This window comes from Nicotiana tabacum, chromosome 20 (genome assembly GCF_000715075.1).
Source record: "Nicotiana tabacum cultivar K326 chromosome 20, ASM71507v2, whole genome shotgun sequence".
Classification (NCBI taxonomy): Eukaryota; Viridiplantae; Streptophyta; class Magnoliopsida; order Solanales; family Solanaceae; genus Nicotiana; species Nicotiana tabacum.
The window spans coordinates 67,724,847-67,736,780 of record NC_134099.1 but is presented as its reverse complement, the minus strand read 5'-3'; the positions used below and the strand labels follow the sequence as shown (position 1 = coordinate 67,736,780).

The following is an 11,934-nucleotide window of genomic DNA, read 5'->3' as shown; positions in this document are numbered from 1 at the left end:
AAATTTACCGTTTCATAATATTCTAGTTAATACAGATTAATAACAATCTTAAGAAAATTATATTTATACTTTAATCTGCATTCTATTTTCTGGAGATTAAAACCTTTGAGGTTTTCTATTCCTTGTGATTTTTTCTATTTCTGATTTGAAGATATAAAAACTTCATCGGAGTATTAAAGTTGTAATTCAGAAACGATTCGAAGAAAATAAAAACTTCATTGTTTTCCTGTGAAACAACGTATAAAAACTTTGGTTTTTATTTATTAAAATTATTTTTTACTATTAATTAAAGTATTTTTTACTGTTTTATTAATGCGACTTTTGCGGCAACGACAATAGCCTTCTCAAGCCGAATTATTGTGCCATTGACTGAAAAACGGGGAAAAGTTTTTGGATCCAACCTCAAAGGATAGCAGCAATTCCTTTGGCTTACCATGCTTGGTATGCCAAAATTCACCAGTGAAAACCCTCCAATGTGTGTCACTGAAATGTCAGACAGTAAAAAAATTATGATTGTTGAAGCGCGGAAATAGATCGATTTTCTTTGCAAAGGATACATCCTAAGTGCTTTGGAGGATGATTTGTACAATGTCTACAGCGCTAGGAATAATTCCAAAGAATTCTGGGATGCACTTGAGAAAAAGTATAAGACTGAAGATGCGTGCTTGAAAAAGTTTGTGGTTGCCATATTTCTATACTATAAAATGATAGACACCGAAACAGTTGGAACCCAAGTTCAAGAGCTTCAACTTATTTTTCATGACCTTATTGTTGAAGGCATAGTAGTAAATGAAGCATTTCAACTTGTTGCAATGATTGAAAAGTTGCCTCATTCGTGGAGAGATTTCAAAAATTATCTAAAGCACAAGTGCAAAGAAATGAAGTTGGAAGATCTATTGATTCATCTCAAGATTGAGGAAGATAAAAGAATAATTGAGAAGATGTCGCATGGATATTCAACGATTATGGGAGCAAATATCGCTGAAAAGGTTGCTCCAAAAAGCAAGAAAAGGAAGAGGTCTTTAGGATAGACTAAAGAGCAGAACAAGAAAAAATTCAAGGGAAACTGCTATAATTGTGAAAAAGCTGGTCACAAAGCCCCTGACTGTCGTCTCTAGAAAAAGGACAAGAAAAGGGGACATTCCAACATAGTGGAGAAGAATGATGACATTGACGATTTGTGTGTAATGCTTTCGGAATATAACTTAGTTGGAAATCTGAAGGAGTGGTGGATTGACTATGGAGCTACTCGACATGTTTGTGCTGTCAAAGACGCATTTGCTACTTACTCTACTGCTGGTTCCGAAAAAGAGCCTCCCATGGGAAATACTGCAACAACCAAGATTGAGGGTTATGTGAAGATATTTTTGAAGATAACTTATGGCAAGGTATTAATACTCAACAACATTCTTCATGTTCTTATTATTAGGAAAAATTTAGTTTCAACTTCCCTACTTGTTAATAATGGATTCAAATATGTATTTGTATTTGACAAAGCTATTGTAAGCAAAAATGATATGTATGTTGGAAAAGGCTACCTCACAGAGGGCCTTTTCAAACTCAATGTAATGGTTGTTGACAATATTAGTAAAAATTGAGCATCTTCTTATTTATTGGTGTCAAATGATTAATGACATGTTCATTTAGGACATGTAAATTACAAAACCTTGCAGAAGTTAATTAATTTAGAAGTATTGCCTAAGTTCTAGTGTAATAAATAAAAATTTCAAATATGTGTTGAATCTAAGTTTGTCAAACATCCTTATATGTCTGTTGAAAGGAATTCAATTCCTTTAGACTTAATTCATACTGACATTTGTGCTATGAAGTCAACACAATCTCGTGGTGGAAAAAAGTATTTTATAACATTTATTGACGATTGTACTTGATATTATTATGTTTATTTGCTTAATAGTAAGGATGAAGCAAATGAAGCATTTAAGAAATACAAGAATGAAGTGGAGAATCAGTTGAATAAAAAGATTAAAATGATTAGAAATGATAGGAGTGGAGAATACAAATCTCCTTTTGCAGAGATATGTTAGGAATATAGAATTATCCATCAAACTACTACCCCCTAAACACCTCAATCCAATGTAATTGCAGAAAGAAAAAACCGGACATTAAAGGAAATGATGAATGCTTTATTAATAAGTTTCGGATTAACGCATAGTTTGTAGGGGGAAGCTATCCTTACAGCTAACTAAATACTCAATAGGGTAGCTAAATAAAATTTATTCTCTATGAAAATTGGAAAGGAAGAAAACCAAACTTGAAATATTTCAAAGTGTGGGGGTGTTTAGCTGTCACGACCCAAACAGAAGAGCCACGACGGGAACCTGGTGCCTAACTCACCCGAGTTCCAATATAACGTATCTTTATGATCATACTATCATGGGTAAATGGGCCAGGAGGGCCATCATGAGATAATCAGAATAAAACATAAGGGAATACTCAACATAGGATGACCCAACATGATATACAAATTTATGCATGTGACATACATGCCTATAAGACCGAAATGATCATTTGTACACTCAAAATATAGGCCGACAAGTCCATACAATCATCCATATACATGACATGTCTACAATCCTCTAAGAGTGCATAAATGTCATAAAGGCCAGGGTAGGGCCCCGCCATACCAATCTATACATGTCCAAAGCATGCTGACCAAATAGGCAACTTCGGAGCAAGTAGAGTGCACCAACACTTTCTGCTGAGATAATACCCTACTAGGAGGAATGTCAACCTGCCTATCGAGACCTGCGGGCATGAAACGTAGAATCCCTAGGCAAAAGGGATGTCAGTACAAAAAGTACCAAGTATGTAAGGTATGAAAAGCAGTATATAAAAGACATGAAAGTAACACGGAGTAAAAGACTCAACATGTATGTCTGAATAACTCTGTGAATCATTAATAATTTATAATGTCATGCATATGTATATAAATGTCATATCATGCATAGGTATATGCGCACATAACATTATCAAGCCTTTGAGGGCATCCCATCATATCATCTCAGCCTATGTGGGCGAAATCATCAATGTATACCAATTGATTAGGTGGTGGTGCGTATATGACTTCATAACCTTTCCCCATACCCATATACATATAATATACATGTATATATGGTCATGGATCAATGTAAATGTATAAAAATAAATGCAATGCATAAGAAGTAAGTCAATAAGATCTCTCGGGATATCATAAGATCAATATCCTTCGATTAATATCACGAAATAAACGTTATCAACTTACGTATTTTCTGAAACCCATGAACAGAAGATATAATAACAGGACACATGGGGAATCACGAACATATGTATCCCTACTACTTCTATGAATAAAGTCTTTGTAAAATATTGCGCGTTTGCTCGTTTCATTTGTATCATATGGATCACGCCAAAAGGAAAGAAGGGATAGCCTTAACATACCTTTGAAATAATCTATCCAATCATCAAGCAAGCTCAATATGATCTTCGTACATCTACAATTAGTAAACCGACTTCGTTGTCATCATATAAGTGTTTTAACTCTCATATTTGGAAACCAATATTCTACAAGAAAATAGACAGCACCTCCCCTAGTTGTACTATATCCCATATATGACCAAAAGTCACCAAACAGCCCAAACAACAACAATATCATTCACAATAAGCTCTCTGATTACTTCAACAACCATTTTGAGCGGCAAGATCGATTAATGATTAACAAAATATGGTTTGAATCAAATTTCTTTTCCATGAATCTGCCTACAACATCTATAGCATCATACTTATGCTTATTGTTGATACCCAATTTTGCCCTCACAATTTATAAATATCATGTATACTTTTAAAATATTATTTTTGTATTATTACCTAATTTACATGGGTCATATAAGTATTTTCTATAATTTTTCATAACTTTTAAACCTTTAAAATTGATCAACTATTTATTAATTACCCCTTTTAAATTACTTTGTAATGACTTACATTCAAATTTATTATTTACATCTAACATGTTTTATAATATTTTACTTCATTTCATATGATTATCTTTGCATCTTTGAGCCATTTATATAATTTTACAATAATAGCCTATATTCTATGCATAATTACGTTTATTACATTATTCATGCTAAATATAGTTTTTATAAAGCTAAGATATTATTTTCAATTATTTTATTGCATAAGTAATATTTTTACTATTTATTAATTATTTTTTTTATAAATTATTTCTAATAAATTTTGTATATATAATTTATAGACCCAACATAAGGCTAATTTCGGACCAAATTTAGCCCAAATCATTAGCCCAATATCCCCACAGCCCAAACCAAGCATCCCTTTAAGCCAACCCGGTCGGACCCCTTCAAAAAACTCGCCTCGCTTCTCCTTTGATCCTGGCCATTGATCTCAAATGATCAATGACCCATAATAAACCTACTCATCTCTTTATATCCCCTCACCCAAAAAATCCTAGCCCATTTCTACCTGTAACGACCCGATCGGTCGCTTTGAGCTCCCCCGCATCGTTCAATGGTTTGAGGACATAAGCAGCTTTACTTCAGTTATTATGACTCGTACACGTGGTCGGAATTGAAATTCGGGACGTTCGGAGTCGATTTGGAAAGAGAATTCTCATTCGGAAGCTTTAAGTTGGAAGAATTGACTAAAGTTGGATTTTTGAGTAAACGAACTCGGAATTGGAATTTGAAGGTTCTAGTAGGTTTATATGATGATTTCAGACTTGGGCGTATGTTCGGATCGGGTTTTGGATGACCCGGGAGAATTTCAGCGTCTATTGTGGAAGTTGACATTTGGAAGAAATTCATGAATTTGGGTTGAAGTGCAATTCAATGTTATCGATATCCGTTTGGGATTCTGATTCTGGCTATAGCTCCATATGGCGATTCTAGAATTAGGAGCGCATCCGAAAGAGGATTCGGAGGCCCGTAGATCATTTTGGAGTCATTTGGCTAAAGTTAGAAATTTGAAGGTTTTTGATAAGTTTGACTGGAAGTGGACTTTTTGATATCGGGGTAAAAATCTAATTCTAGAAGTTAGAGTAGGTCCATAATGTCGAATGTAACCAATGTGCAAAATTTGAGGTCAGTCGGACGTGATTTGATAGGTTTCGACATCGAATGTAGAAGTTTGAAGTTCAAAAGTTCATTAAGCTTGAATTGGAGTGCGATTCATGGTTTTAGCGTTGTTTGATGTGATTTGAAGGTTTGACTAAGTTCGTAATATGTTTTGGGATGTGTTGGTATAATTGGTTGAGGTCCCGAGGGCCTCGGTTGGAATTTGGATGCTAAACGAATCGAGTTTGGACTTGGAAGAAGGGCAGAAGCAGCTTCCTTCTGGTGTAACCGCACCTGCGAGGTTTGGGTCACAGGTGCGGAGCCGCAAAAGCGGTCAAGAAGGTCACATGTGCGATTTTAATGGAGAGGTTCTGAGACCGCAGATGCGGCCATTTCGCCGTAGAAGCGAGACCACAAATGCGGAAGAGAAGGCGCAGAAGCGGAGCAGGCAGCTTGGGGAATCTCTGCAAAAGCAGATCATTTACCGCACCTGTGGAACTGCAGAAGTGGTCAAGTGACCGCGGGTGCGAGGATCACTGGGCAGTGAGGTTTCTTTAAAGCAGGGATTCGGCCCATTTTCTTCCATTCTCTCTTGGTTGGATGATTTTTGGAGAGCTTCAAGTGGGGGGTTTTTCATCATCTATATCAAGGTAAGTTAATCCCACCTCTTGTAAGTTAAATACATGGTTTTATTATGTATTCAAGCATGAAAATTACTAGAAATTGTGGGATTCTGAAGAAAACCTAGAAATTAATATTTTTGGATTTTGACCACGAATTTGGGCGTGGGATTGGAAACAAATTATATATTTGAGTTCGTGGGGTTATGGGTAAAGTTTGTCTTCGAATATTTTCGGAATCCAGGCATGTGGGACCGAGGGTGATTTTATCGACTTTGCAAGTGTAGTTGGAAATTATTGTAAATTGGATTATAATGAATATTTGAGTATATATTTATGAGTTTGCACAAATTTTGACTAGTCTTGGAGCGTTGGGCATCGGTTTGAGTCGCCAAAAGGGCTTGGGAGCCGAATATGGAACTTCGGAGCAAGGTAAGTCTCCTTTCTAACCTTGTAAGAGGTAATTTACCCCATAGGTGAAATAATTCAACATGTGCTTCTATTTGTGGGGGCTATGTACGCATGAGGTGACGAGAGTCCGTACGTAGCTACTAGAACAGTTTATGTCTGGGTAGTTTTAGGTTTACACCATGCTTTGTGGACACCGTTACATGATTATATTTGTTAATTGTATCAAATGGAACTAAGTTGAGGATCTTCAAAGATTTAAAAGCTTCAAGTTGAATTATCTTTATTTTGAAAAGAATCAAGAAAGGGTTACGATTTAATGATAAATTTATATTTAACTGCGTCACAAGTATAATCCGCGAGCGCGGTAATTCCTTAAATTTATATTTGACCGTGTCGTAAGTATGATCCGCGAGCGGGGTAATTCCTTAAATTATATTTGAACACGTCGCAAGTATAATCAGGGAGCGTGGTAATTCCTTCTATTACTCTCATGGGAGCGGGCCGATCGTCTCGGCAGGTTAATAGATGCATCTATGGTTCACACCATTCGACCCTCGGCAGTTCACAATTTAAATATTATGTTGGATCGGGCCGTACGACCTCGACATGATTTGCGCATGACTTAATTGATTGTTTTGGAATTATTGAAAATTAATGTGGACTTATTGGCCGGAAATATAAATTCTTAAAAGATGAAAATAAATTTGGAAATCTCCTATTAACAAAATAATTGTTTACCTGCTTCATGTTATTGAGTTTACAGTCGCCTTATAAAAATCCATAATTTATTATATTATCGGTATATTATGTTTGGCCATAGCAACTGTCGGAGTCGACCTCTCGTCACTAATTCTTCGAGATTAGACTGGATACTTACTGGGTACGCATTGTTTTCGTACTCATACTACACTTGTTGTACAGGTACATGTATGTCTAGTGGCCTTGTGGGAGCAACAGCGTGGTTGATACGGGGACTTAGAGGAGCTGCATCTTAAGAGACGATCCGCTGCCAGCAGAGTCTCCTTCAGAGTACTTGTATTTTCTTTTCTGTCCAAATTTGTATTCCAAATAGTTATTGTATTGCATATTAAATTCCTAATAAATGCTCATGCACTTGTGACACCGGGTTCTCGGATGATACAGGGATATTCAGTATTGAAATTGGAAACCGTTGTTATTTATTCTGTAAAGTTCATCATTTACTAGTTAAATTGAAGGAAATTTACGATTTCAAAAATACTAAAATGAGAATTGAATTAACTTTATAGTGTTGACTTGCCTGATAGTGGTGTTCGGCTCCATCACGACCTTTAACAGATTTTGGGTCGTGACAACATGGTATCAAAGTACTAGGTTCACTTAGGTCTTAGGAGTCATGAGAAAGTCTAATAGAGTCTTGCAGATCAGTATGGAGACATCTGTACTTATCTTCGAGAGGCTACAATGCTATTAGGAGCACTTCCCTTCTTGATTCCTCATAGTGCGATTTGATTCCTTTGAGGCTTATGCCTTTATTTCTTCCTATTCAATCTTATGTGACATGAAACACTTGCTATCGATCAAGAATTGAGGAATTGTAATAGTACTACAGATGCGGTGCGGGATGTTTCTCCCTGCATAGTTGATTGGGCTATTGTCGTTGCCTCACGGAAGGATGTCTTGTCATTCCAGCTCTGTAGCTGTATTTTTGATGTTTTGAGGCTACGTACAAGTTGCTATGATGCCCATTAATTGTTATCACCTAGTATTGGGGTAATGTAAGGTGCTTGCCTATGTGTCGGGGCAGTGAATTACTTGAAAGGAGGTTTATTCAATGCATGATTCAGAGATTCAACATTTTATTTTTGGCAGAGAAAAGGCAATCGGACTATAAATGTTCAGGTTTGGGTTGATAGAGTAACAAGACTTGGTATTTTCGAGCATGGTGGAATTTTCATATATGTTATGGTGGCATTATCCTTGTTAAATACGTTAAGTTTGCCGGTGTTATGGTTTTCTTTAATTTGCCTTTGTGGCAGAGTAGCGTGAAATAGTGACGGAGAAGCGGCTATCAAAGATCACGGTATGCGGTCGTTCAGGATCGAATCAGCGTTCCTAGTGTTGATGGCTCGAGAAGGATGATTCTCAGAAAGGTTTAAAGTTAGTAGTGATCTATTGGTTCAAGTGCTACAGAGATAGATTTTCATTTAAGGCAACAACGGGATGGCGAATGATAAGGAAGGACATGTGGGAAGTGTCATGTGGTGGTTAAATTTCTAGAAGGCCAGATGTAAGAAGCAGAAGTCGAGTAGTTGCTTAAAGAGAGGGTTTGACCAAAGTGGGAGAGTGGAAGAGTAGCATATGGGTTTAGTGGTAGGATACTACACGCCTTGAGAAACATTTAGAGCGATTTGGGATTTGTGGTAGACAACGACTATGTCTACAGACTTAATTTGGAATATTGGCTATTATATGGGGGAGATTGGATCGACGAGGAGGAGTTGCTTGATATGAAGAAGGATACAACATGCCTTTGTATGGGAATGTATTGTCGCACCTTTAGTTGATATCCATGAGGAGTAAACGGACTTGTACAACTGGTAAATGAGCATGGGCTCAGGATGGGTTACTGATTTTGTAGTAATTGTATCTAGTGCAGCGACGTTGGAAGATATCGGCATGTAATTTCCACAGGTGGGTTATCACCTGTGAGCAGGTTAGTGGTCGTGTGGTATTGACGAAGCATCTCAAAGGATTTAACTTGCTATCTGGTAAGAGGTCAAATATGTAAATGTGGCTAGTGATTTAGAGTGTTCGCGAAATGTTAATAGAAGGAACTTTGAGGAATTTAGCGGGTTGATTGTACAAAATCATGTCAACGACGAAGGAAGAATCTTGGTGGGTTCCAAGTTTATGCAATAGTAGCTTCAAGCTAAGTGGGAGAGCCCCACCGTCTACGAATTTGGATTTGCATGGTTGTCTACTTGTGAAGTTTCTAGTTATCGGCATGTTGGTGGATTATTATGATTAAGGAAAGAGAACATCAATGTTAATTTGAGCAAAAGATTTGAGGAATGTGCGCTATAATTGGCCTTATCGATCCATATTCAAGCTTTGGAAAGGTTCAGGATTTATGCTCCGTGTAGAGGTGATTTACAAGGAAAAGTGATCCAGTCGAGTGCTTCTTTGAGAGGGTGTTCATGTGGTAAAGAGCCTTGGAGTTTGATTATATTCGGTACCAAGTCAGAGTGGGTGACTCACAATAACGGTCCTAGTGGATTCAAAAGTTAAAGTGCAGTGCCTAAGGATTTCGAGGCTATAGTATGGTTGAGTATCGAGTTTTTGCAGCGGATTGTGATAAAGGAGCTTGAGGTGTTCTGCGTTATCTCCGATATGCGTTATAGTATAAGAGGAATGGGAGGAAATTACTTTGTATTTATAGAAGAATTATCAGAATTGGTGTACTATTTGAAGACGCAATTATGCACACAAGGAGGGTATGAAATGGTTCAAGGGTTTTGAGACAATGTGGTCTTGTGAAAAGGGATCACTCAGTACGAGTGCAAATTAAGTTTGCTATGTTTTGAATGGAGGTATTATTTATTCCTAAGGTAAGTCCAGGGGAAATTAGAAGAAGTTGGATCGGTTGGCAATGGTTGAATTGACATGATGGCGGTAGTGATCAACTCCTTCAGCATGCTAAGTGGTGTAGGTGATTAATGGCGGTACGTGCGAGGCTTAACGTCAGCCGTAATTGATTTCATTTGGAGGCGCTTGAATATTATGGCTTGTTAAGTGTAGATGGATCCTGGGAGAGTTATGGTGGTTTAGACTCTTACTAGAGGATTATATTTTCTGTAGTTGTGGGAATTTAGTCATGTGTTGCAATGATTCTTTGAAAGGAGTTAAGCGAAAGGTTGTTATATGATGAAGTGTTTAATTCTATTAGTGGTTTGGGAGATTTTAGGAGATCCCTGTACTGTCGCGTATTGGTATGTTACGCACAGTGAGCGACATGGGGATCGAAAGTTGATGATCAAGGTTGTCGTTTGGAATTGGCAAGAATAGCACGAGCTCGGATGTGCGAGAAAAGACTTAGATGGTTAGAGTCAGCTGATATTGTATTTGGCGTCACCTGAGATCGGTGTCTGGTGTGAAAGCCTTTGCATACTGATTGTGGATTCTTGAATTGCTTTACAGCGTGTGTGTGGCCGGTAGTATGGATGTGCAGTCTCGTTGTCTAGTGCGGAAGATCGGGGAAATGTGTCCGATGGAAAGATTGTATAAGTGTGACAGGTAGTCACTTAAATGATTAAGGATTTAAACCAAGTATGGAGATTGTGGTACTATCGTTGATGTGAGAATTTATGCCTAGAGGGCGCTCAGTTCATTTGGTTGTGGATTGTGGAGGTTTGTTCTGGATATGATGGTTGTTCTTGTGTGTTATGGGGGAAAAAGATTATTATGAACCCTTGAAAGGTTATTAGACTAGTACGGTCCGTGGGAATCAGCTTGAGGTCTGTGGATGGATTTAAATATGAATATGGACTCTATATCAGGCCGGATGTATTCATTTCAGCATAGCGCTCCTTATGGAGGAGTATTTAGATGTTGGATGTTATTTCATCATCAACTATTTCATGTAATACTATATGGTGCCGTGTGAGTTGTGAAATGACTTGATTAAATTTCATATGTGTTGGGGTTCCGCGTAGCGACGATATTATGTGAGCAGGATGGCTCTCGAGATTTAGATCATATATCGCACTTTAGTTGTGCTTGAGTTTTGTAGCGTATGCGCTATCTGTCTCCCTAGGGATGGTATTATGCACTTGGCATGCTTATGACCGATATTCGGGTATTTTGTAGTAATTAGCGTTCTAGATTAGTAAGTATCTCCTTATATAGATTTTACGTGTGGATTGGGTGGCACGCCGCTACGGGTATGTTGTTTGGATCGGGTTGCACGCCACAACAGTGTGATGTTGAGTATAGTCCCCTATAGCTATTTTTGCGTGTTTGTTTTCTATTTTCTTAGGAAGGTTCATAACACCTTTTCTGTTGTCTAATTAGTTGCGTGGGTTGAGTAGTCCTTTCTAGAGTTCATTTTCCTTATGTATCACATTCGAGTTAGTAGCTTGTTGGCACATTATGACATCATATGATATTCTTAGTCGTGTCTGGGGTGGCTTATTTCCTGAACGACTTATACTGGGTGAGACGATATTATTGGATCTAGGATGAGTGCGATCGGATTATATGTAGTATATTAAAGATTAAATACCATTATTTGGTTCATAATGTAGTCAGGAGGAGAGACTCAGTGATTTGTTGACTCGATAGTTGGTTATGAATTTCTACACATCTTTTTCGTCGTGGCAATATTGCAAGAGTTGCAACAAAACTTATATATGCCATGAGGTGCATTGTGAGCATCAGATTCGTGAAATTTCGGCTGTTGTGTCACGACACAAACCTATGGGTCGTAACGGACATCCAGTACCTTACTCGACCGAGTACCCACACAACATATCTTTCTTATCGTACTTTCATTGACAAATGGGCCAAACGGTCCGTCATGGGCTAACCAGAATAAACATAGGGGAATACTCAATATAAAATGATCGAACCTGATATAAAACTTATACATGTGACATACAGACCTATAAGTCCAACATGATCATTTGTAAACTCAAAACATAGGCCGTCAAGGCCATACAAATATCCGTATACATGACATCTGTCTACAAGCCTCTAACAGTACATAAGTATCAAAAAGATCGTGACTGAGCCCCGCCATACCAATCAATACATGTCCTAATTATACTGACCAAATAAGCTACTACGGAGCAAAT

At 37.6% G+C, this 11,934-nt stretch overlaps 1 protein-coding gene across 1 annotated transcript; it reads left to right on the top strand.

Moving 5' to 3' along the window:
• The first annotated feature begins 588 nt into the window (after window positions 1–588).
• On the top strand, window positions 589–2,045 carry LOC142174400 (uncharacterized). Its single transcript, XM_075240188.1, has 4 exons — window positions 589–643; window positions 778–989; window positions 1,119–1,388; window positions 1,920–2,045. The coding sequence occupies exons 1-4, from the start codon at window positions 589–591 to the stop codon at window positions 2,043–2,045; spliced, it is 663 nt and encodes a 220-aa protein (XP_075096289.1).
• The last annotated feature ends 9,889 nt before the right edge of the window (window positions 2,046–11,934 follow it).

Bases quoted from the DNA above. Each gene is read 5' to 3' on its own strand.
- LOC142174400 (XM_075240188.1), top strand. From the start codon at position 589: ATGTCTACAGCGCTAGGAATAATTCCAAAGAATTCTGGGATGCACTTG. The intron at 990-1,118 runs GTTGCTCCAAAA...TGTCGTCTCTAG, and splicing joins GAGCAAATATCGCTGAAAAG to AAAAAGGACAAGAAAAGGGG. The intron at 1,389-1,919 runs GTATTAATACTC...CTTAATAGTAAG, and splicing joins TGAAGATAACTTATGGCAAG to GATGAAGCAAATGAAGCATT.